The 26595-nt window shown below is 45.9% G+C and overlaps 1 protein-coding gene and 3 pseudogenes across 1 annotated transcript; 1 reads left to right on the plus strand and 3 right to left on the minus strand.

The window, feature by feature from the left end:
• Nucleotides 1–776: 776 nt before the first annotated feature.
• LOC136460372 (rust resistance kinase Lr10-like) lies at nt 777–5719 on the minus strand (annotated as a pseudogene).
• A 2150-nt stretch (nt 5720–7869) lies between these two features.
• LOC136461892 (rust resistance kinase Lr10-like) lies at nt 7870–10831 on the plus strand (annotated as a pseudogene).
• A 9968-nt stretch (nt 10832–20799) lies between these two features.
• On the minus strand, nt 20800–23608 carry LOC136460374 (LEAF RUST 10 DISEASE-RESISTANCE LOCUS RECEPTOR-LIKE PROTEIN KINASE-like 2.4; annotated as a pseudogene).
• A 323-nt stretch (nt 23609–23931) lies between these two features.
• On the minus strand, nt 23932–26394 carry LOC136461893 (gallate 1-beta-glucosyltransferase-like). The gene has a single exon (XM_066461253.1). The coding sequence runs from the start codon at nt 25410–25412 to the stop codon at nt 24018–24020; it is 1395 nt and encodes a 464-aa protein (XP_066317350.1). The 5' UTR covers nt 25413–26394; the 3' UTR covers nt 23932–24017.
• Between the last annotated feature and the right edge of the window lie 201 nt (nt 26395–26595).

Raw genomic sequence — 26595 nt, forward strand, 5'->3', positions numbered from 1 at the left:
CAATGGTGCATTGATGATGGTTTCTATCCTCATTAAATGACTTGCCATGTAGGCAAAACGCTGACATGGCAACGTAATTAATGAAGAAAGGGAGCAAAAATCATAGAAATGGTTTCTTCATGAAGAAATCAGGTCTACTCTTGACCCAATGCACCAAGAAACCATGAAATCGCCATTGGGGAGAAACCACCAGTTTCTAGGGAGCTCGTGTCGCACTTCCATTGGAGGAAGAAGATAGAGTTGAGAGAGAGAAAGAGAAAATAATTATTACTCATAGAAACCATGGGTTGGAAAGTAGTACTTTTTTTATGCGGTATCCTATGTTATAGAAACTACTAATTTCTTTTATTGGGACTACCCTAAGCTCACATATGAAAGTAAGGGCACTCCCAATGCAGAAACCACTATAGTTTCTATGGGCATTAATTGTACTGCCACCTAAGCATTTTGCTGATGTGGCAAGGTAGTTATTGAAGAGAGAGAACAAAAATCATAGAAACCGGGTCTAAGTTAGAAACCATGTCTACACGAGAACCAAGACACGAAGGGATGTGATTGGTAGCGAATGGAGAGAGAGTGTATGTGATTGGATAAAAAGTTGTTCTGTAGAAACTATCCATTGGAACCATGGTTTCTATACATAGTGTCTATGAAAATTAATAGGTATAGAAACTATACGTAGTTTCTAGCATTGGGACTGCCCTAAGCATGCTTATTTTCATGCTTGCTAAATCATGGCAGTATATCCTCCATGTTTTATGGCATAGGATGGGTGGCTAGGCATATGGCTTAGGTGGTATTGGTAGATTCTGTGACCCTTCCTGTCAACATGTTAACCACCTTTGTCATCGACGACGGCCGGTTTTTGGGGTTCCATTGAATGCACCAGAGTGCAACAAATGGCCCGCTGCCTCACTGTTTCTTTCTCCTGGTCAGCTATTTCCCTACTAAGTGTGCTGTCCCTGCCCAGCGACTACTCTCTCATAGATCCACTCTGGTAGATACACCCCATTTTGGTTCTCGATACCTGGGTCTGAATTCCTCCTTCCACTCACCATCTCTAACACCAGCATGCCGAAACTGTAAACATCTGACTTGTATGATACCCCACCAAAATTTAGAGAATATATCTCTGGTGCGATGTAGCCCATTGTGCCTCTTGCTCCGGTCAAGGTAACAATGCTCTGGTCCCTTGCACACAGCTTAGCGAAAGGCCAAAGTCTGAAATTTTGGATTGAAGCTATAGTCCAGCAGAATGTTGTGAGGCTTGATGTCAAAGTGGAGCAGTGACGGAACCAGGGGGGCCAGCGCGCAGGGGCAGTGCCCCCCCCCCCCCCACCCCCACCCCCACCCCCAAAGGCACAGTAGATTGTATTAAATACCTATATAAATATTTCAATTTGTAGCACATAAAATATCAATTTCACTCATTTTTTATTAAAATATTATGATTTTGGTTATAAATAGTGTAAATTTTTTTTAAAGTTCTTCAAACATATAATTATGTATATTTCATCACACTAAAAAATACGATCATATTTGTCCGGCCCACCTTAATCAAAATCGCTGGTTCTGCCTCTTAAGTGGAGGATATGTTGGTTACATCCTTGGTGTAGGTACTCCATTCCTCTAGCAATGCCTGTAGCGATATCTAGCATTTTTTCAGGTACTAGGAGCTCTTGAGAATTAGGATTGTGCAAGAATATATATCTCCCCAATGAATCGTTTGGCATGAATTCATAAATAAGCGCACGTCTTGTTCCTTCAGAGCAAAAACCCAGGAGGCGTACTTGCATGATGGATTTGCCCAATGGTTGCTACTTCATTGATGAAATCTTCTCCCTCTCCTGTAGAGTGCTCTAGCATATTGTCCGCCACCGGCACACCATTTGGTAGCTGTCCTTTGTAAACACTTCCAATCCCACCTTGACCTACTTTTTTCTTGAACCGTCTTGCTATCTTCTTAACTTCGGAGAAAGTGTACCTTGTGGGTTTTGATGTGCCATATGTTTTGAGAAACATTTCTACTTTCAGATGTATTGCTTCATTATATCTTTTCTTCAGTGAAAGCTAGAGTGCAGTGGCTACCAGAACAACGAATGTGGCTACTGATGTTGTAGCTGAATAAAAGGAAAAACAGATGAGCTAGCTGCATTAGGACAAAACAGCTATGTCCCACGACCAAATTTCTTGTTTAAAAAACATTATAGTGTTATTATTGGAAAATGACAACGCAAAAATTGTGTTGTAGCAAAAAGAAAAAAGCATCAGAATGGTAGAATTTTCAGTGGCAGCATTACCTGCAATGAGGATGACATGTGAACCTGCAGGTATGAAGAGTGAATATTAATCTTCTCATTAATTTTGACAAGAAAAAGTAAAGCACTTTTGAAATGGGTTCACAAATCATTGCTGATTTCTACTTTGACACCAATTATGACCTTACATATTGGGTATTACACTGATTTTTAACTTTCCATTATTGTGTTCTAGCTGAGAGTTGAATCTACAACTGGGGAGGCAGATTTTCATTGTGGAATATGCTTATATTTATAGTACAAGGTGAAGTCAGTTTGCTTCTGCATACTAACATACTCTGCTACTGAGTATTTGCTAATGCAAAATGCTAGCCGGTTTGATTCAAACCGACCTGCTTGCTGCTGCAACTGGCCTTTTACTCTGATGCAGCTACTGTTTACTGCTGCTACCGACCTCAACAGCAGCAGGCCAAAACAAAATTAGCTTCCTAATAATCCTAGCAGAAGTAACTCAATAGCTAAGGTAGCTAACCACTAAATAGTCTGCTCATGCAGCCAGGCAGAGTGCTCAAACTGATAAGCAGAGTGCTGATCCTACTAGACAGACATCTCAAGACTCATCTATCAATGCAACTTAGTTCAATATTTCCTCTGTCACTAAGGCCTTATTTGGCCGGGCTCCTGGCAGCTCCGGCTCCGGCCGACACCCCTACAACGAACACTATAGCAACACTGTAGCATCAGAGCTGTTTTTCTCTCCCCATCTTTTCCATCTCACTGTAGCGCGGTTACTGTTCACGAAGCCAGTGAAGCTCGAATTTCTGTCTCCCCCGGCTCCGGTTCTGACACGCTACAGCGTAAATAGTGTAGGAGCCGAAGCACCTCGGAGCCGTACCAAAGGGGCCCTAAATCAAGGTTATTAACCTTTTTACAATATCTTCTGCAAGATTCTGTTTTTGTTTTAAATAAAATAGTTAAAAAATGTATAATATATAATTCTTTTACATTATGAATTTTACACCTATGCATGTAAGTATGTTGTATATGTAATATTACTCCATCAGTTGTGCTGCTATGTGGTACACCAGGCACAACAAGAGGCCCAACATGGCATGGTGCGCTGGCTGCATGATGCTTGCCAATTACTTCTCCATTAAGTTAGGAGTCTATTTACCACTCTAGGATGACGAAGCTGAGGAACCTTGGCAACCTGTTGAGCAGCACTGCCAGCTCCTAACCATAATATGTGCCTTGAATTGACACAAACATCCATAATCATAATTAAAACACCAATTTACTGATGATTTCAGGGGCACTCTCTCTTTTTTCGGGAACGTGCTTAGCACGTGTTTCATTAAGAAGATGATAGAAGTTTAGATACACGGGCATCATCGCCAAGTAGCGAGGTGCCCACAAACACAAGGCACCGGATGAATGGTGGAACTCACGCTGTTGTACTAACTAAAGAACGAATTTGGCGACCAAAGCCGGGAACACCCCACCGGGCTAGGAAGGGTGAAGCGCGAGCAGCGACGAGAGGTCGGAGAATCCAGCGCCGACCCAGGCATTCGCTTCTTCCGAGGTGGAAGAACTGGGTAGTAGTCCGGGAAACGCCATCAAAAGTCCGGCGGTTGTGCTCTTTCCAGAGGTTCCAGGTGATATGCAACACGGCAGTCGAATCCTCTTCTGGCCGCCTTGGGAACCACCTTGCGCGCCTGCTGCCACCAATCACAGAGAATGGAGCCGGGCTGGGGAACAAGGCTCTGAAGTCCAATCCAGTGCAGAAGTCGATGCCAAGACCTGGCGCGCGAACACACAAGAGGCGAGAAGGTGATGGACAGATTCATCTTCCTGGGCGCACAGGGCGCAGGCCGCATCCATCTGCAAGCCATGCCGCCTCCGTCGTTCTGCAGTCCATAGTCGTAGGGGCACTCTCTTGTACAAATGTCCCGTATTTCTTTTTTATTTGACTCTATCAGAAATTTCCAAAAGAATAACCATCACCATCATAATTCACATTGGCGTCTATTAACTTAAGTTTCTGCGAGGATGTCCTTGAACGACTCTACAGTCTTAATGTAAGCTACCACAAAAATCTACCTACTTCATCAGAACAGAAGCCAGTGACCCAGCTACAAGAATGTAGTAGGAAAACATTAGAGTTAGACTTATTGCAGTTGAATTTTGCAAAACAATTTAAGCATAGACAAAAATCTTGTAGGATGTTGAAAATGCAGGATTTCCTTAAAACTAAGACAGAAAGAAAAGAAGCATTCTAGCAGCACGATCTTACTGTAGCAGACCCCATTAGGCTTGTCTGCAGCAATTTCATAAAACTATTAAATTGTTGGCAAGAATCTTGTGGAAGTGAAAGGAATTTGGATGACACAGAAGATGCTAGGCTAATAAACATCAGTAATGGCGCAACTTAGAACGAAACATCACAAACATTATGGGATCTAGGCTGGAAAACAATACCGTGATGCAGGCAGAATGCTTGTCCCCTGTTTGAACTGAATCCACAATGTTTCCCTTCCTGTTCACACCGTTGACAAGCACTGGTGATGTTGTTAAGGTTCCAATTGAATGCTATTTCACCCAAATTGATTGCTCTATTTGCCTTTCCATTGAAGAGTGACCTTCCGAAGAATGTCTGTTCTTTTGGACCATTTTTATCATAAGTGTAGGGTATTGGAATGCCCTTTGCAACCACCTCACAGCCCATGGGAAGCGTAGACATATCTGTATCAGGAAGCACCAGGTACCAGAGCTGGCTTGCGTTGTTAATGAGGCTTAGACAAGAGCTTGGGCCGACAATACCATATTGATTTGTTGCTTCTCTTGAGCAGCCTACTAGTACTGAGACTAACGAGAAGGTATGTGTGTGTGTGAAAGGTGCGTACGCATCAAATTGATTGATTTCTTGTGACCAGCTTCTGAAGTGGGCAGTGTGATGATGAGTCTGCTGGCAGGATGATATTGATGACACGATGCCTGTAATATATTGCTGTCACTTTGCAGGAGCCAAGAACCGGATGATCCAGGATGGTGTCATACCCAGAGCAAGATAATGGAATCCCAGGTGCACCGCATGATGGAGGGTGACTTGGAAGCCGAAATGGGAACCGGATCTCTGGTCCATGTTTGTGGCATCGATGCGATGAACAAGTTTTGAGGAAGTCATCATCTTCCCATGATGTGACAGCATATGATGGACACAGGGTCGAAGCCAGAAAAAAATTTAGGAGGAGCTGAACAAAAGTGTTATAGCGACTTAGCTCTACTATAACCCCTCACAATAGATAAATATAAAAGTTTGAAGTAGTCTTATATTAAAAACACCGATTAATGATGAAATTCACAAAATACATCATGAAAAATAAAGGATGCAGTTCATTCGTATCGAAAGGCCAAATTACGAAACTAATAGATGGCGAGTGACGTTGACACACATTATTCATCCGAAGTAGCAATTTACACAAATAGACATAATTGATTAGTCAAACATATATGGACATCCAAATTATGAATTTAGAAGAGAATAGAGCATACCACTAATTTTTTAGGCAATAACATACGACGCTTTTTAGACCGCTTTTTGATCTTTTCATTATCAATCTTTCTAAATATCTCCTTCTCATTATAGCATATCAAGTCATTGAGCCATTCATCACCTATTTTACTACGCAAATCTGTCTTTACTTGGTCTATAATTTCAGGTTCATAAGAATCGATTGGTTTGCGATTTCCATGTCAGCAATTAGGTTTGAATGACTAAACTCTGCCCTAGATTTCTTCGGTTAACTAGTGCTCTCATTAGTATGTGGAGTTGAGCCACTACCACTTCCGCTTGAATTTGAAAAGTAGTTGCGCAAAGTTCTTTTAGACATAACGAAAATCTAAAAATTGAAATCTATCATGAATCAAACATTCCATCATTCAATCACGGACTCAGTTTCATAGTTAAAAAATCACCTGCTCGTGGCCATCCCTAGCGTTGCACCGTTGCGGGCTGCGCCGCTGCGCGCGGCGTGCCACGTGCGGCCTGCCTGTTGGCCACCGAAGTGCCGCTCCCCGCTCGCCCGCGGCCGTCGCCGCCTCGCCGGCCGGTCACCGCATCCAGGAGCCGCACGTAGAAGCCGCCGCCGTCCGCTTGGGTTGGGTTTGGGGACGGGACTCGCGACTTAGGAGACGGGAGTGAGTTACGGTGGAAGTGGAAGAGGAAATTGGGAGGAAAAAGTCCACATTACCTCCCTCAACTTTTGTGAAAGTCTGCTTTTCCTACTTAAACTCTAAAACCGGGTAATCACCTCCCTAAACTTTTAAAACTATTCGTTTTACCTCCCTGACCGGTTATAAGCGGTTTTCAAAGATGGTTTTGTTTTTTGTTTTTTATTTATTTCGGCTGAATCTTTGAAAAATCATAGTAAATCATAGAAAAATCATAAAATAAAAAATTCAATTTTGTTGGACTCCACATGAGTAGATTGACACAGTGAAGATGTAATATGGTTTGTTTTAGTACAATTTTGTTTGTAGCTTTAAATCTATGCTTTTCTGTAATTAATTCATAGTTGTAGTTTCTATGGTCCAATTATGGTGAAATTTTTATAGTGGGCTAATTATTGAATGCTTGAATTGTAGTAAAAATTCCATACTCATTGGATCATGTATAACTTAGTTATAGATTTATAAAACTTTTTAACAAGCATACATCTAGATAAATCATGCCCCGTGGACCGCTCCCATTCGTCCCACCCCGACCACCAGCGCTGCGACGCGGCGAGCGCTGAAATGCGCCACCGCTTGCCGCTAATCGTTGCCGCCGGCCGATTAATCCAAGCAAGCCCGTACCCGGCTAGTTGCCTGCCTGCCCGGCCTCCTGCGGCAGCTCGTGCTGCTCTCTAGATCCCCTCCGCCGGCCGATTAATTCTGTGCTTGTCAAGATAGCTACGTGGTGGCAAGGAATTCCTGCTGCCAATATTGCTTGGATGGTAACGTGGTTTCAGGAAGTGAGAGGATTCTTGTCAGTTACCTGGAAGATGCCTCTTTCTTCTTCAGTCTTATTCCTACTATTCTGACTGAGCTGTTAACTACGGCCCCGTTCGCTCGGAGAAATTTGAAGAAATCTAGAAGAAGTTGTGAGAGAAAATCAACTATGAACAGTAAAATTTCGGCTGGTTTTGCACCAGCCGAACGGCGCCGTGGGGAATGATCAATCCAATAGCCCTTAGTTATATTGCATCTTTAGTTGGCAGTCAACAACCAGACACCACAGAAATGTTTGAGAAATCTACAGAGAAAGGTCACATTTTTTATATTGCTACTATTTTTTCTTGAGCATAGGAGTAATATATATTGCTACTATTAACGACTTCCTTTTTGTTGTATCTTGTGTGGTGGTGCCTATTGTTGCCTCTAGATCTGTAGCCTCAGGAAAATCCATATAATGCCACTACGGATGCCGCCTGAAGGGTTGCACTTGAAAGTGAAACGAAATGTCGGTTACTCAGCGGCATCACAATCATGTAGGACCAGTTTTTTCTTCTTCTTTTTTGGATGGATCCGGAACCCTTCCTGCCTTGGTGATGTCTGCTACTCTTGGTGACTCTGGTAGCTACTCAGATCACATATACCTTTTTTAAGTCGCCATTGATTGGTTCGAGGTTCTATGAATCGTGAATCCTTCCTGCCATGGTGATTTCAGCTGCCTCCCATCGCTCTACTACTTCCATGGGAGCCTTAACTGTGTTATCTGTGTTCGCAGTTCTTGTTTCAGATGTAGAGGGACGACACCATGTTTGTCCTCCTTTCTCCTGCGGTGGTTTTAGCAATATATCATATCCTTTCAGGCGTCAAGGTGATCCACATAGATGCGGTGTGAAATCGTACGAACTTGTTTGCACAGGTACCAATGCTTCAATTCACATCGGCAGTGGAACATACAACGTGCTTGACATCAACTATAATGGTTCTTACTTCTGGGTTGTTGATGACAACATGGGCATCCAGAGCAGTTGCCCCCTTCCCCGGTGGGATTACCATGGCGAGTCACATCGCAGCGTTGAATTGGACCCTACATCGATTGGGTGGGCTACCTTTGTGAATTGTTCTCAGCCAATAGAGAAAAGTAGTGATTATGAGCTAGTGACTTGCTTGAGCACCAACTCTTCTTTCATCTACGTGGTAATAACTAGCTACTGGGATGGCTATGTTCCTGCTTACGATCTGAAGCCCTCATGCGGTTACCTAGCCATGACTCCTTTGGGTGGCCCGACGAATGGAACCTATAAAGATGTTGTTAAACTCATGAAGGAAGGATTTGGCCTTCGATTTCCTTTTACGATTGGTGAGGGCTTCCGACAGTGCCTTGCGAACTCGATGAGGTGAGTATCTGCAGGGCCGTCCCTGCGGGCGTACGGCCAGGGCGACGGCGTAGGGCCTCCAGTTCTGATAGGCCTCCAATTTTCTAGTACCATAACCCATATAGCTAAGCAGATTTTGTTTCGTTGGCCCAAAACAGGATCACCCACTGGCAAGCTTAATAAAAAAAATGGTTTTCCGGAGGCCGCACGGCGTCGTTTTGTCTCCCGACTCCTGCGATCCCAAACCTGTCCGTCTCCTATCGGCCATGTATCGCGAGTGACAGCAACGGCGAGGCACCGAGGCAAGGCCCTGAAGGCTGAAGGTAATACTAATCATTCATATTTCTTTTTTTTTTCCCAATTCATTCACATTGAACTATAGCGAGTAGCGGATCAATCTCTAAATTTTGTTCTTTTCATCTAGACTCGCCTAGTGGACTAGTGTTTGAAGATTGAAGCCATACCTTCTGTAAATCGGTCTAAAAAATTTGAATCGAGTTGGCAAAAGCGTAAGAAAAAAACAAAGAATAGAGATTTTTTTTAGACTAGTAGGCCTCATTTTTTAGTTTTGTACAAGGCCTCGTATCTCCTCGGGACGGCCCTGGTATCTGATCATCCCATCTTCTCCCATACATATACTTGTCTCTTTCTCTAAAAGGCGTTGATTGATTGGTTCGCCGTTTAATCCTTTTCTATGCTGACATGTTCTTGCAGTGATTTCCGTGAAGAACCAAAGACGTATCGGATTTTGGACATTTTTACGGCTGACTTAGATTTCTGGTACTGCGTTAACATTACTAACCAAATTAGATCAACTAATCATGTCACATCATCTATTGTCCTTCTCGCCATCAAGATAGTAGTACCGCTTGGTACGTGGATTCTGAAGTCTCTTCATGGTACTCCTTTTGATATCCCTTATACCATCTTATATATGCATCATTTTATTGTACTATTGACACATCCTCGATAAAGCGTTTTATTCATATACAAAACCTTGTTTCTTGTGCAGTTCTTTGCAGGTTCATATTAGTGCCACTGGCAATGTTTACCTTCCTTGCCTACACATACTGGAAAACAAGGATAACAATCGATGCGGTCGAGAAGTTTTTGCGAATGCAGCAAATGCTCGTTCCGACAAGATAAGCATACACAGACATCATCGCTATCACAAGCCATTTCAGAGAGAAGCTTGGACAAGGAGGCTATGGTTCTGTATACAAGGGGGTGCTACTGCCGGGTGAAATTCACGTTGCTATCAAGATGTTGGGCAAATCCAACTGTAATGGAGAAGAGTTCATCAGTGAGGTCGCCACCATTGGCAAGATCCACCATGTCAATGTTGTGCGCCTCGTTGGGTTTTGCTCCGAGGAAATTAGCAGGGCGCTTATCTACGAGTTCATGCCCCGTGGATCTCTTGACAAGTACATCTTCTCATCTGAGAGGACTTTCTCATGGGACAAACTCAATGAGATTGCTCTGGGCATTGCCAGAGGTATCAACTACCTGCATCAGGGGTGTGATATGCAGATTGTACACTTTGACATCAAGCCACACAGCATCCTTCTTGACAGAAACTTTGTTCCAAAAGTTGCTGATTTTGGGCTTGCCAAACTGTTCCCAAGAGACGACAGTTTCGTTCCCCTGAGCGCTATGCGGGGAACGATAGGCTATATAGCTCCAGAGATGGTATCTCGAAGCTTTGGTGTCATCTCTAGCAAATCTGATGTGTACAGCTTTGGAATGCTGCTGTTGGAGATGACGGGAGGGCGAAGGAACGCTGATCCACATGCAGGAAGCTCCAGTCAAGCATACTACCCGTCCTTGGTGTATAACCAGCTGAGCCAAGAGGATGTGGGCGGGATCGGTGAAGGTGTTGATATGCACGAGTTGGAGAAGAAGCTATGTATCATTGGGCTCTGGTGCATCCAGATGAAGCCGCATGATCGGCCGATGATGAGCGAGGTCATCGAGATGCTTGAAGCTGGCGTCGATGGCATTCAAATGCCTCCAAGGCCATTCTTTTGTGATGACGAGGTGGATGGCTCTTACTCTGTGTCCTCCGAATTCGATGCAACAGAAGAGAATGAGTAGTAAAATATACTTGTGTATGTGTCACTGTGTGCTTTAAATGTAGCAGGCTACTAATAAGATTGTAAGGTTGTCATATGCTCAGGCACCGGTTGTATTCAGTTTGTGTGGCCCCATTAGCTCGGAGGAATTTGGAAAAATCTGGATGAATTTGTGAGAGAAAAATACCGTTCCTGATGAAAAAAAGAAGCGGATCAAGCTGGGTTTAAGAGCACGCGAACGGGGCCAATGTAATGATACAGAAAATATCTCCAAGGACTTTTTTTTTGACCGCCCAAAAACATTTTTGGCCTGTGTTGATTGGAGGCCAGGCAGGCAAATGCCTGCCAGGAAATAGATCCTGGCCCAGACGTTCAAAATTAGATGCCTCGGAAGCCTGTCTAGCTTTTTATGGCCATCAAGCAAACAGCCCCTTTGTTCAGTGTAGGAAGAGGATCCCACCTGTTGTATTCTTGCAAAGAGTCGCGCTTGTTGTGTATGCATCCGTGCAAAGGCAGCAACATTTTTCTACGTTATGCATAATAAACTAAGTAAACGAGTATACTTGTTCCTTTGCACGATTACTAGGCACTGATTGAGCCATGACTACAACAATCAATGTAGACATGTAGTGGTGCCGGGGATTGGATTCATAAAGCACATGAGTTTCACAGGAAGTTGTCCTTCAATTTGGAGAAGTCCTGTGCTGAAAATCGAAATCCTCTAGGAAAACATCACAAGATCGTAACAGTTGTACTCTGAAGTTCAGAGATAGCAGAGACATTTCAGTGTTTACTTCGAACTGGCAATTTTTACCCACTGAACTCTGAAGTCTGAAGTAGTACCAGTAGGGAAGCTCCGGTTCCATTTATACATGGGCTGAACCAGGGCCCATGGGCCACAGAATGGGCATCATCTCATGCTCACCGCCACGGCGCCACCACGCGACCTCGCGGCTCGCGCCGCCGTCGCCGGCTCAGCCGGAACCCCAACTCCGACAGCGGCCGCTTCCATTCGTCCCACACCACCAGCGCTGCGACACAGAGAGTGCTGAAATGCGCCATCGCTTGTCGCTAATCGTAGCCGACGGTCGCTTAATCCAAGCAAGTTCGTACCCGGCTTGCCTGCCTGCCCGGCCCCTGCGGCAGCACGTGCTGCTCTCTGGATCCCCTCCTCCTAGGCACTGACAAAGGTAAACCCTGTGAGGTTTTGCTTTTGCTTTGTTAATTTAGCTCTCGGAATAGCTCTTTGTGCCTATGCTATATTTCCAGCTGCCAATGGAATTTCTGCCTTTTTTTTAAGGAAAATGGAACTTCTGCCGTGGCCACAGCTTTTGGTAGTTACTGCTATTAGCCCATTACTGCTTATTAGACTATTTTCTTGAGGGAAGTCCTTGGCTTCTTTCACTAATTTCAACTCTTGAGAAAATTGACAAGGTAGGCTGCCTGCTATACTGCTATATGCAGATAAGGGTGTCGCGTCAGCCATTGGTCTGAAAGAATCTGATGAGACTTGGACAAAGCTTTGGTCTGTGTGAACAACAACCTGGAGTAAACTCTTGAAGACTTAAAAGTCCTTACCAGAGAGATCAGAAGAGCAACACTATTTCTTTCGCAAGTCTACTATCAACAATTCCCTAGCTTGTTGAATGTTGAGTTGTATGTTAGGATTGATCTCCCACCAGTTGGGCCTTGTCCTCGCGCCCTGATCGGAGGCGTCCAACCCTACATGGTTGGTGGGCCCTCGTCGCACAGCGCTATAAAGGAAAGGTGGGGGCCGGGGCTCGCAGTACGAGGTTCACCGCGCCGTCAGTCACCCCACCGACATCCTAACCCTAGACCCGATCTTGAGAAGGGGCGCTGCCAGCGACGGGAAGCACCACCGACGCCGGCAACGCCACCCCGACGCACACGCCGCCGCCGAGGACGCCACAGCGCCGACTCCCTCTCCACCGAACGTCGCTGCCGACGCGCAGATAGCGTCCGTCAATGAAACCCCAGCCGGAGCTTTGACAACTATGGCATTTGATGGTTTGCAACCTATCACCCCCTTTCTCTATGTCTCTCTGTGATCCCGAACACCTATTCCTACTGCCAATACATCCCGATCTGATGAGCATGACTAAAACGAAACCTAACAATGGTATCAGAGCCACGGTTCGACAAGAAATCAGATCGGGGAAGTGAAACCGACCGATCTGATGCGGATCGGGAAAGAAAATAGAAAACCGAACCCTAAGACCTAACCCTAATTCCCCAAATCAAATCGGAAGAAGGGGAAAAGGGAGGGTCGGATTCCGAGAACCCTAGACGCAAATCCGAAAGAGAGAAAAGAGGAAGAAGAAAGAAAGAAGGGTCGAACCCTAACCCTAATCCCAGTTTTCCATTCGGATGAAGGAAAAAGAAAGAAACGAAAGCAAAGAAATCGAATCGGCAAGAACAAACCCTAACCCTAACCCTAGTTTTTCCCATTCGGATAAATCCGAAAAGAACAACTCAAAAGAAAGAAAGGGGAAACTAGGGGTAGGATTAGGGTGCATCGGATGAACCTTTTCGCCGGCGCGGGAGAAGAAACCGAGCCGGGGGCGCGGGCTCGCTGGGCTCGGCCAAGGAAGCGCCGCGGCCAGGCCGCACGACGGCGGCGTGCTCACCCGTTGGGGAGCACGTGCGCCGGTGAGGGGGCCGGCGACGGCGCCAAGGCTCGCCATGGCCGCCCGCTCTGCTTTCCTCGCTCGCGGCTGCTCGGTGGCGGCTGTCTCCGCTGCGGCTGAGAAGAGAGAAAGAGCGAAGAGAGAGAAAGGGGAAGAGCCAAATGACCTAGGGTTTTTAGGCCCCCCGGGCGGCGTTGGTTTTGATCCGGCCGAAGACGGCGCGCGACCGTTTGATCAAAACCAACGGCCACGGATCCACGGGCCATCGCCGACCTAGGCGGGCACGAGGGCGCGCGGCGCTTTGCCGGCCTAGGCCTAGGTTGCGGCCTGGGTGTGGCCTGTGCGCGCGAGGACCGCTGGGCCGAGCCGGTTTCAGCGCGTCTTGGGCCGCGCTGGGCTGAAATGAAAGCAGAAGAAGAAAAATTTTCTTATTATTTTCCAGGAGCAATTTTAAATGCATATTTTGATGAATTTAAATGATCTTGACACAATTTTCTGTGCAAATTTTATCCAACGATATTTTGCTCAGAAAACAGTGAATTTTTTAGTGCTTCTGGAAAATAATAATATGAAAAGATTATTAATGTTTCCGCTATGCATGATAATTATTGTTCTCTTTGATTAAATTTGAACCAACGGGATAATTTAATTTTAAGATATATGAATTTCTGATAATTTTGATGTGATTATGATATTGTTATTTTCTGACCAACGTTGTTAATAATAATATTATAATTTTTTGATCCATGAGAAATTGTGCATTAATTTTACTTCTGCCCAACGGTGATGTAAAATGTTTGTATAGATGAATTATAAGTTTTAATTTGACCAACGTTGAGTTAAAGCATGTAATTTTATGTATAAATGTTTCTTACTTACTCTGGTGTGATTTCAGGAGACAAATGCATTGTGAACATTGCCAACATCCCGACACTCAACGGAACCAATCACCGTGTGTGGCGGGAGAAGTATGAATTAGAACTTGCGTTGAGAGAGGTCGATTTTGCCATCACCTCACCATGTCCTACTGAGCCAGAGGACCCGATGAGAGGTGACAATGAATCTGACGCTGATTTCGCTTCTCGGAAGCGTGATCATGCTGAAATAAGAATGAAATATGACCTTGAACATAGGCAATGGACTCTCTCCAACCGCAAGTGCCTGTTGGTAGCCAAAGCCATCATAGAAGAACAGATAAGGGGCTCAATCCCTGAATGTGCTACTGCCAAAGAATATATTGAAAAAATCAAGAGTCAGTTTACTGGGTCTACCAAGGCCACAGCAAATTCACTGATTAAGAAGCTTGTGAATGAGAAATTCACTGGTGGTAGCATAAGAGAGCACATTTTGAAGATGAACACTACGACATCTAAGCTAAAAGAAATGAATTTGAAGGAGGAGGATTTCCTGATTCATTTGATTTTTGCTTCTTTGCCAAAAGAATATGACATCTTCATTGTGAACTATAATATGCAGCCTGAAAGATGGGGCATAGAAAGACTCATCTCAATGTGTGCTCAAAAAGAGGAGAGGATAAAGTCCTCACAAGGTGAATCTGCTCATTTTATGAAGGACAACAAAAGAAAGAACTTTAATGGCAAGAATTCTAAACCACAAGGGAAACCTAAGTGGGACAAGACCTCTTCCTCCAGTTCACAGGGAAAGAAACCCCAGGATTTTGAGAATCAGCAGTATGGTGGAGCTGAAAAAGATCAGTGCAAGCACTGCTTCAAGAAGGGACACTACAAGAGGGATTGTCTAGACTTCCTGAAATCTCTGCTAAAGAAAGGTGATGAATTTATTATATTTGTAGATGAATCCCTGTATTTATGTTATGATAAATCCACTTGGTGGGTTGATTTAGGAGAAACTACTCATGTTGCAAATTCTTTACAGGGGTTAAGTGGGACGAGAACCTTGCAAAGAGGAGAAAGAACGATTAAAGTTGCAAATGGAGTGCAAGCCAATGTTGAAGGCATTGGAGTTTTTTCTTTAGAATTGAATAATGGTTTTGTACTTAGACTTAAAGAAGTACTTTATGTTCCCTCTTTGCGTAGAAATTTGATAAGTGTTTTGAAACTTGATGATGATGGAATTGATTGCCATTTTGGTGATGGCAAGTGTAAGATACTGGTTAATAATAAATGTGTTGGTCTTGCCTTCCGACAAGACAAGCTTTATTTATTATCTCTTGCTGAGAATGCGAACAATGTATGTGATGAGAATGTGAATGATTCCCCATCTACGGATGTAACTAAGAAGCGGAAGAGAATTGATACTGTCTCTTCGAAATTATGGCATTGTCGCTTGGGCCATATTTCGAGGGGGAGAATGGAACGATTGGTTAAGGAATCAATTCTCCCGCATTTAGAATTTTCAGATTTAGAACAATGTATTGATTGCATCAAAGGAAAGTATGTCAAGAAAATTAAGAAAGATACCAAACGAAGTACAGGAATTTTAGAAATAATCCATACAGATATATGTGGTCCTTTTCCTGTGAAAAGTGTGGATGGTTATGACTCGTTTATAACATTCACAGACGACTACTCTCGTTATGGCAATATTTATCCAATTAAAGAAAGATCAGAAGCATTGGATAAATTCAAAATATTTAAAGCTGAAGTTGAAAATCAGCACAATAAGAAAATCAAGATAGTACGATCAGACCGAGGTGGAGAGTACTATGGGCGACATACCCCATATGGCCAAATTCCTGGACCATTCGCAAGGTTCCTATAGGAAAATGGCATAGTTGCTCAGTACTCCACACCGGGAGAGCCTCAGCAGAATGGAGTGGCTGAAAGACATAACCGTACCTTAATGGATATGGTAAGAAGCATGATGAGTTACTCCACATTACCGATTAGTTTATGGATGGAGGCACTGAAAACCGCCATTCACATACTTAATCGAGTACCAAGTAAATTGGTGCCTAAAACACCGTATAAATTATAGACAGGAAGGGAACCCTCACTTAACCATTTGCGTGTGTGGGGCTGTCCAACTGAGGCAAAAGTGTTTAACTCAAACATAGGAAAGTTAGACTCCAAGACAGTCAGCTGCCATTTTATTGGCTATCCAGAAAGATCGAAAAGATATCGCTTCTATTGTCCTGACAAACATACGAAGATTGTAGAAACAAGACACGCTGTGTTCTTGGAGGATAACATGATCAGGGGGAGCATGGTAGCACGAGAAATCAGCCTACAGGAGAAGCGGGTACATGTACCCACTCCGATGGTTGAAGAACCATTCTTTACGCTACCTGCTGCTGTTGCACCGACAGTGTAGGACACTATAGTGACAACACCTATTGCAAGTTCTCCCGTGCGACAATGAATAACATGAGGAAGCTGTCCTTGAGGAACCTATCCTTGAGGAACCTATAGAACCAAATGTTGCACATGAGAAAGAACAACAACAGCCAAATGTGGAACAAGTACCGGAGGCACCTAGAAGGTCTCAAAGAATAAGAAGATCAGCTATTACTGATGACTATGAAGTTTATGAAATAGAAGAATGTCAGATGGGGGATGATCCCACCTCATTTGAAGAAGCCATGAGAAGCGACCACTCATTAAAGTGGCTTAAGGCCATGGAAGATGAATTGAAATCAATGAGTACCAGTAAAGTTTGGGACTTAGAAAATATTCCTAAAGGAGCCAAAACAGTAGGCTGTAAATGGGTCTACAAAATGAAATATGACTCCCAAGGGAATATAGAAAGATTTAAAGCGCGACTTGTGGCGAAAGGCTTCACGCAAAGAGAAGGGATTGATTACAATAAGACGTTTTCTCCAGTCTCATGTAAAGATTCCTTCAGAATTATAATGGCACTTGTAGCCCACTATGATTTAGAGTTACATCAAATGGATGTAAAGACGGCTTTCCTAAATGGGAATTTGGAAGAAAATGTTTATATGGCACAACCGAAAGGTTTTGTCGTAAAAGGAAAGGAAAATATGGGATGCCGCCTGAAGAAATCAATCTACGGATTGAAGCAAGCTTCAAGACAGTGGTATTTGAAGTTTGATAGAACAATAAAAGGTTTTGGGTTTGAAGAAAATGTTGAGGACAATTGCGTTTATGCAAAGTTCAGGAATGGAAAGTACATATTCCTAATTTTGTATGTGGATGATATCTTGCTTGCTAGTAGTGATATAAATCTACTAATGGAAACGAAGAAATTCTTGTCCTCAAATTTTGATATGAAAGATCTCGGTGAGGCCTCGTTCATTTTGGGAATAGAGATTCACCGAGACAGGAGAAAAGGGGTTCTAGGATTATCGCAAAAGGCATACATAGAAAAGGTCCTGAAGAAATTTAGTATGCATGCGTGCAGTCCTTCACCTGCTCCTATAGTCAAGGGTGATAGATTTGGGGAACATCAGTGTCCCAAGAACCAATGTGAAATTGACCGAATAAAAGCGGTACCGTATGCTTCAGCTGTTGGAAGTTTACAATATGCTCAAGTGTGTACACGCCCTGACTTAGCTTTTGTTACCGGGTTACTTGGCAGATATCAAAAGAATCCAGGAATTGAACATTGGAAATTAGTGAAGAAAGTCCTGCGTTATTTGCAGGGTACGAAAGGCCTCATGCTTACGTATAGAAGATCTGATTCCCTACAGATAGAGGGGTATTCAGATTCTGATTATGCGGGAGATGAAAGAAAATCCACGTCAGGATATGTATTTACTCTCGCAGGAGGGGCTATATCGTGGAAAAGCTCCAAACAAACCGTGACTACATCCTCGACAATGTATGCCGAGTTTGTAGCATGCTATGAGGCAACGGGGCAGGTGAATTGGCTGAAGAAATTCATACCCGGATTGAAAGTGATTGATGATATAAATGAACCACTGAGATTGTATTGTGATAACAATCCAGCGGTACAGTATGCTCACAACAATAGGTCAAGTGGTGCTGCCAAACACATTGACATAAAGTAATATGTTGTGAAAGATAAAGTTCGGGATCATATAATAAATCTTGAGCATATAAGTACAGAGAAAATGCTCGCGGATCCGCTCACAAAGGGCTTATCACCCAACGTGTTCAGAGAACACGTAGCCGGCATGGGTTTAAGGGAAAGCCTGTGATACCCGAACATACGAAGGGCCCAAAGAAAGTTTACATTTCAAAACGGAGAAGTGTATTGTGGCTGTTAGTCTAACGGCACTAATTGCTGTGACGATGGGACAGTTCTATGCACTAATCTATGATGAAATAGGATGGAAGCAAGAAAAATATGAATTGAAAGTTTTGAGTATGAAATTAAAGAACGAAGAATAGATGAGAGATCAAGGGGGAGAATGTTAGGATTGATCTCCCACCAGTTAGGCCCAACGGCCTAACTGGGCCTTATCCTCGCGCCCTGATCGGGGGCGCCCAACCCTACATGGTTGGTGGGCCCCCGTTGCACAGCGCTATACAGGAAAGGTGGGGGCCGGGGTTCGCAGTACGAGGTTCACCGCGCCGCCAGTCACCCCACCGACATCCTAACCCTAGACCCGATCTTGAGAAGGGGCGCTGCCAGCGACAGGAAGCACCACCGATGCCGGCAACGCCACCCCGACGCACACGCCGCCGCCGAGGACGCCACAGCGCCGACTCCCTCTCCACCGAACGTCGCTGCCGGCGCGCAAATGGCGTCCGTCAATGAAACCCCAGCCGGAGCTTCGATAACTACGGCATTTGATGGTTTGCAACCTATCACCCCCTTTCTCTCTGTCTCTCTGTGATCCCGAACACCTATTCCTACTGCCAATACATCCCGATCTGATGAACATGACTAAAACGAAACTAACAGTTTGAACCTGCCATGGCGTTGTTCGGTGTGTTTCATTGTTGCTCTACCTTGCAAGCCCTGACTGTCATGGTACGATATTGGTAAGATATTGCCGTGTGGTGAGATGAAACTCTGAAATGAGCAGTGTGGTGAGGATTCCATGAGTGGGAGGACGTTCATGATACGATATTGGTAATATATCGCCGTTACTCTGCAGGAGCCAAGAACTGGGTAATCCAGGAGACCAGGATTGTGTCCTCCCCAGAGCATGATAGTTGCATGCCTGGTGCACTGCATGATGGAAGCTCAGTTGAAAGCCGGAATGGGAGTCGGATCTCTGGTCCATGTTTGCTACACTGACACAGTGGACAAGTCTTGAAGAAATCATCATCATACCGTGCAGTTGCCACAAAGGATCGGTGTTTGAGAAGAGAAAGCAGCACGACTGCAAGAAAAAAATTAGGCAAGCCCATGTGAAGGAGATGAAATTAGACCAAGAACTGAGCAGGCTTCGGGTATAAAGCAGTAAGCTCCTCTAAGGATTTGATGCTGTGGCTGTCGGGATAGCTGGTTGCCTATGTTGCATTTTCCACTTCTGCCATGGTGTAGGCTGTAGAAGTTGGAAAAGTCTATTTTGGCAACGAGTCCTCTTACTTAGACTATTCTGCTCTTTTTTTTTTTGTCTCCTCCATAACTTCGTCTGATATCAAGCCCCATGAAGTTGACATGGTTGTCTGCCTCTTGCAGTGGTGTTACGTGTAAGCTGCTGGTCCAAAAGAATCTGGTTACTGATGAGACAAATTGACAGGAACCACTCTCGGTGGACTGTTCAAGCGACTAAACCTTGAAGATAGTACTAGTTCATAGTGACAAGCGATAGCAGAAGATGAAGACCAGAAGTATTATTTCCCAAGTCAACTATATCAATCCTATCATGACGACACTCATTAAAGCTTACTAGTATTGCTTGACTCGGTAACACCGGCAGCAACTCCCTAGTTTTTGCTGAGTTGTTTGAACCTGCAATGGCGTCATGGCTATGTATGATGTGTTTCACTATTTTTCTACCCTGCAAGTCCTAACCGTCATTCCTGTGAGGCTGTGATTGATGTTTGTACCGCAAACCCACACTTAAAAATCTGAAGAACAATCACTCTGAATTTTGTGCTGCCTATCAGCAAAATAAGTACTCCCTCCGTTCCAAATTATAAGTTGTTCTAATTTTTTTTAGATACATGACTTTCACAATGCATCTCAATATACATTATGTTTTTCTCGACCATGCCACGAGGCACGTTTTTCATTAAGAGAAAGTAGATATACATTATGTGCAGATACAAGGAGGTAACGGAGGGAGTAGTAAATACTATGATCCTATCCTAGGACAGCAAGTTGCAGGTAACAGTTGTTGCCCTCCTCTGCTCTGATCTTTATCTGGATGCGCGGTTGGACCATCTCTAAACATTTCAAAAGAAGGGAAAGAAGATACAACGATTGTGTTGAAAAAGAGAGAAGATACAAGGAAACCACTTCTTAGTCTTAGTAAGAATACAACAGATACAAAATTGCAGGAATATATATTCTGTATCTTCTTAAAGGAAAACAACATTTCTGTATCCTATTGCATACTAGATAACTAAACAATTTTGGTAGCGCATGCATCTATTAGCTTTTTGACATAAGCTAGAACCTTATTATTTAATCATCATCATCCTCCTCCTCCTCAGATATTGCTGTCATTTCAGATGATATATAGTAAGAACCTACCCCAGGAACCTGCTCATCATCACAAAAGAAGGGCCTCGGAGGCATTTCCATTCCATCGATCCCAGCTTCAAGCATCTCTATGACCTCGCTCATCGTCGGCCTATCATGAGACCTCATTTGGATGCACCAGAGCCCAACAATGCATAGCTTCTTCTCCAACTCGTGCATATCGGCAGCATCACTGATCTCGCCTGCTTCTTTTCTGGTCAACTGGCCATACACCAACGATGGGTAGTATGCCTGGCTTGAGCTTTCTGCTTGCGGATCCGCGTTTCTGCGCCCACCCACCATCTCCAATAGTAGCATCCCAAAGCTGTAGACATCTGATTTGCTGGATACGTTGCCAAAGCACCGAGATATCATCTCAGGAGCTATATACGCTATAGTTCCCCGCATTGCGCTCATTGGCACAAAATTGTCATCCCTTGGGCACAACTTGGCGAGCCCAAAATCAGCAACTTTCGGAATGAAGTTGTTGTCGAGAAGGATGTTTTCTGGCTTGATGTCAAAGTGTACAATCTGCATGTCACAACCCTGATGCAGGTAGTCGATCCCCATGGCGATGCCCAAAGCGATCTCATTGAGTTTGTCCCAGGAGAAACATTTTTCTGATGAAAAGATGTACTTATCAAGTGAGCCATTGGGCATGTACTCATAGACTAGCGCCCTCCTCATTTCCTCGGAGCAAAACCCCACAAGACGCACCACATTGACGTGGTGAATCCTCCCAATGGTGGAGACCTCGCTGATGAAGTCTTCTCCGTTGCAGTTGGAATTGCCCAGCATCTTGATGGCGACATGGACGTTGCCCGGGAGTAGCACACCCTTGTACACAGAGCCATAGCCCCCTTTTGCCGAGTTTATCTCTGAAATGGCTCGTGATCGCAATGATGTCTGTGTAGGCGTATCTTGTTGGACCGAGCATCAGTTGCATCCGGAGAAACTTTTCGACTGCGTCGATTGTTATTCTTGCTTTCCAGTACTTGTGTGTGAGGAAGATCAACACCGACAGAGGCGCCACCACGAATCTTCACAACAGTGATAATACTGCATGCAGGAACAGGTATATAAACAGATGGTTTAGTTAAGAGAAAGTATGAATATAGAGATGTGATTAACAAATAGGCTATAATCAAGTGTGGACGTACCAAAAATCCAACTCACGGAGTACAAGGGTATTGCAACTTTGTAATAAGGGAACTTTTGTCCATAACGGTTATAAAGCAAGTTCTCCAAAACATTATATTCAGCTCTTAAAACATCTATAGCCCGCTCTTTGGTTGGATCGCTATGGAACTCACTGCGAAGATCAAGACAAAGTATATATATAAAGGAAATTAAAATCTGAGAGCAGGATAGAAACCGAAAAAACAAATTAGTTCAAAGCTCACCGAATCAGGCGGTGTATATGATCCATGACTCGCTGCCATAGCCCATAGTGTCGGTTCATGGTATTGGATGGTAATGGGAAATTGCACTACAAAACCATCCCTCTTGAATTTCGCAACGTCTGTAAAACTGACATTCACAGGCGTCATCTGGCCCCCAACACCACCGAAAGGAACCAAGGCCAAGTATCCGCAGGAAGCCTCAAGGTCTTCAACAGAAGAAGGATCCCTTTCAGTGTACATATAAACATAAGAATTGCTGGTGCTCAGGCATTCAACTGGTCGGTACGACGGATGGTTATTCCTTACAGCCTGCGAGCAACTCACAAAGTTTGCCCATGCGACCTCGTGAGTAGGGAGCAGGTCGAGGCTTCTCGGATGCTGTTGCCGCAGGCCATTAGAGCATCTCGAGTTTCCTAAAAATTTCTTTTAAAAAATCCATATTTTTCAACTCCTAAAAAGATATTGAAAAAAAAGGAAGTCCCTCCAACGATACCTAATATTTCACTTCTAAAATATCAAAATTTGGTCCCTTGATCTTTTTTTGGTTTTTTTATTTAAGCCGTTACAATTCTCCGAGTTCGGAGAAACGTCATTACAGATCTACCATTATAATTTTATCCCTCGCCCATTCATGCTATTTTCTACGCCTACCACGTATAAAGGCCCGCTGTCAAGGCGGTATGCGTACAACAACGCCTACGGACGTCAAGTCCGCGCCTCCTCCGTCGGACCAAGCCCGCCCGTGGACGCTCGCCTCGCCGCGGTCGCGCGCAGGCCGTGTACCCCTGCTCCACCTCCGGCCCACGGGAGAGGTGTGCGTCCTCTCCATAGACAGCGGCACGCTCACGACCAACGGGCTCCTGGGCCGCGCCGCGCTGGTGCATCTAGAGGCCGCACTGCAGCGGCGCGCCGGCAGCCCCGCGGCTCGGCTCGCCAACTTGGCGTCCGTCCGATGTCCCCAACCGGCTTCCCCTGCGCCGGCTGCATGGCGGGTCTGTTGGAGCGCGGGCGGGCTGCGCAGGCGCGGATCCGGGGCGGGGCGACATAGACAGGGATGAAGGGGCGGACGCGGACATTCCAGGGGCAGGGGCGCACGCGAACACCGAGATCAGGGTCAGGTTGATGGGCTCCGACGTCGTCTTCATCAAGGTCCGTGCGTGCCCCTGTTCTCGTTCGTCCTGGTCCCTTCTTCCTCCGGTGCAGAGTGAGCGAATTGTTATAGAGTAGTGCTGCGTCATGCAAATTACAGATTGTTGAGATGCCAGCGAATGTTGCTTGTGTCCCGAACGCGTGCGACTCCTGCAGCATGTTCATCTCGCTCGCGCGTGTCCCGAATGTGTGCGTGGCCCTGGGCCTCCCGTGTCCGAGCTCAGCGATGACCTCTGGTGCGGCAGGTCGCCGCGGGTGAGCGCCGCCTGCTTCGCGAGCGCGCAGGCCACTGCGGGCGAGCACTCCCGCTCCGCCTCTCGCGCCGGCTGCGGCGGCGAGCGCTCCTCTGCCGTGGGCGGACTCGTTCTAACGGAGGAGCAAGGGACTTAACGTCTATACACGTTCGTTTTGGTAGGCATACGTGCCTGTACGTGGGCCCCTGTACGTGGGGAACATAGAAAATGACATAGATAGGCAAGAGCTAGAATTGTAATGGTAGTTCTTTAAATAAGTGAATTGTAACGGCGTATGTTCAAACTTTAAAAATTGTAACGGTAGGAATTCAAATAAATATTTAAACCGTAGCAGCACGTATCGACAGTATAGCGGCGACGAAGTCTTGGATACCCTTTTCCAAGGACCCGCCGGTGGACAGCGCCGCGGTCGCCTCGGCCTTCCATTTCGCGGACCTTGCCCGCACTGCCACTGCCTCCGGCCCGCCCATCACCTTCTCGATGCAGCGGCGCAGGGCGTCACGCGTCATCGGCTTCGGGAGCCGGACTCCAACGCCGTACACGTCCGCCAAGAACTTGGCGTTGGTAGGCTGGTCGGCCCAGGCCGGGTACGTGACGACCGGCACGCCGGACGCGAGCGCCTCCACGGTGGAGTTCCACCCGCAGTGCGTCACGAAGCAGCCGACGGCGCCGTGCGAGAGCACGCGCACCTGATCGCACCACGCCACCACCTTGCCTCTGCTGTCGCTGCCGGTCGCCGCGGCGAGGCAGTGGTCGCCGTCGGGGAGGAGCTCCCGGTTGTCGTCGCGCACCACCAGCAGGAACGGCCGCCCCGTGGCCGCCAGGCCATCCGCCAGCTCGCTCATCTCGTCGCGGCTGATCTGCAGGAGGCTCCCGAACGCCACGAACACCACTGACCGCGGCGGCTGCGCGTCGAGCCATGCCACACAGTCGTCGTCGTCGTCGTCGTCTTGGCCACTACCGTGGTTCTCTGTCCCGCTGCAGAGGGGACCGACTGGTATGACAGGCAGATGCGGACGGAGCGCTTCGATGGTCGGGCGCTCGAGCTCGTCGAAGGTGTTGACGAGGACCCACGTCACCGTCTCGCGGAGGCTGCGGATGTCCGCGATGAGCACTTGGTGCCAGAGGAACTCCTCGGGAGCGTGGATCAGGGCGGGCAGATCGCCGGCGGCCAGCGGTGGCAGCCCGGGGACGGCGACCGTCGCGCCTGGTCCGGCTTCGCGCGACGGGAAGTCCGCGAGCGAGTGGAAGTAGTGGTAGAACAGTGAGAGGACGGCGCAGGACTCCGTCCAGAGCATGGCGTGCGGGACGCCCATGCCGCTGGCGACGCGGGTCGCCCACGGGGCGAACGAGTTGGCCACGACACACGACACCGGCCGGCCGGCTTCGGACTGCCGCCGGATAAGCTCCGCGAGGACCGGAGGCGCGGCTTCCTCGATGTGGCGCATCACGCCGCCGGTCGGGTCGTGGTACCGGGGGTCGTCCGGGGCCCACAGGTCGCCGCCCTTCAGGTGCTCGAACCGGATCGTGCCGCGCCCGACGTCGATGGTCGCGCCGTCACCGTGCCCAAACTTGAGGCCGGCATGGGGGGCGGTGGTAAACGTGACGAGAAGGCCTCTGGAGGCGAGGTGCCGGCCCAGAACAAGGAGAGGGTTGACATGGCCTTGCAGAGGAGCGGAGACCAGGAGGACGTGGGGCATAGGAGACGACGACATGGTGAGTTTGCTGCTTGCTGGCTCCTCTGAACTTTGGAGGCTCTGTATATATCAAGCAATTGTTACTCTGAGTGACTGTTTTGGATCCATTAATACTAAAAATTAGCAGCTAAAATTAGTACTAATAAATCCAAACAGACATACTAATAACCTGTTAATTATTAGTTGGAGGGTTACTAATTATTGGATAGTATTTGGTTGGTTCAACAGTAACGTGAATGTAAACGAAATTAGTTCAATTGCATTTCCCGCCGGTAAAGTTTGCAACTTTAAATTGTTTGCGTTTGCATCACTGTCGGTAGAACCAAGTTAGTTCCATTAGCAGGTTTTTGATGCTAATAAGTGCTAATAGTTTATATACACCTTCAACTCACTACCCAACCACCTATTAGCAGCTATTAGCAAGCGGATCCAAGCAGTCCCCTACTAAAAATTAGTTTGCTAATCCAAACACGCCTAAGTTTCCAGTTAACCCCGGCGGATGACATAGCGACTGGCTATGTTAATCTAATCATTAATTATGTTATTACTACATACATAACGTGAGCTGCGTGCATATTGTATATGGTAGATGACGATTGGCGTATCAATGTTCAACGCTCGAGTTATCAGAAATGTTATTATAGATGGTCGAGAAATACCGGGTCGTCACAAAAAGAAAACTGTACGATATCAAATGTCGTTGATGGCTACATACATTTGAAAAGAATTTCAACGAGATGAAAGTCAAACTTTGTGGACCAATGAATCCATAATATACAGCAACTTGCCACCGCTGGCGATCTCTATTAGCCTAAGCATCAACTGGCTCAGTCCACTAGCTCATCAACCGGGATAACAGCTGCCGCCGCAGCCCCCCTTCAAGGCCCTAACCGCAGCCCCCCTTCAGGGTTTATCTCCTTTTCTACTGAGCCCGCCGGCGGAAAGAACGAGATATGATACATCTTTCATTTATTTATAGTTGTTCTTTTAATCTAGTTTTTTTTATTTAGTCTAAATAAATCTAACAGGACAAATTTTGGTCTGTTGTTTAGTACCAGTGATGACTTTGGTGATGGCAACGACGTGGTTGCTGCTGCATATGTGGATTTCATCATCATAAGTTAATTTGTTGCTATTATCTGCAAGGGGAGAGATGCTTTTAGCCACACCCACGAGGACCGTAACTTTGGGTCATTGATCA

This window comes from Miscanthus floridulus, chromosome 6 (assembly GCF_019320115.1).
Source record: "Miscanthus floridulus cultivar M001 chromosome 6, ASM1932011v1, whole genome shotgun sequence".
Taxonomy (NCBI): domain Eukaryota; kingdom Viridiplantae; phylum Streptophyta; class Magnoliopsida; order Poales; family Poaceae; genus Miscanthus; species Miscanthus floridulus.

Excerpts from the sequence above, each read along its gene's own strand:
- LOC136461893 (XM_066461253.1), bottom strand. The coding sequence starts at position 25,412 with ATGTCGTCGTCTCCTATGCCCCACGTCCTCCTGGTCTCCGCTCCTCTG.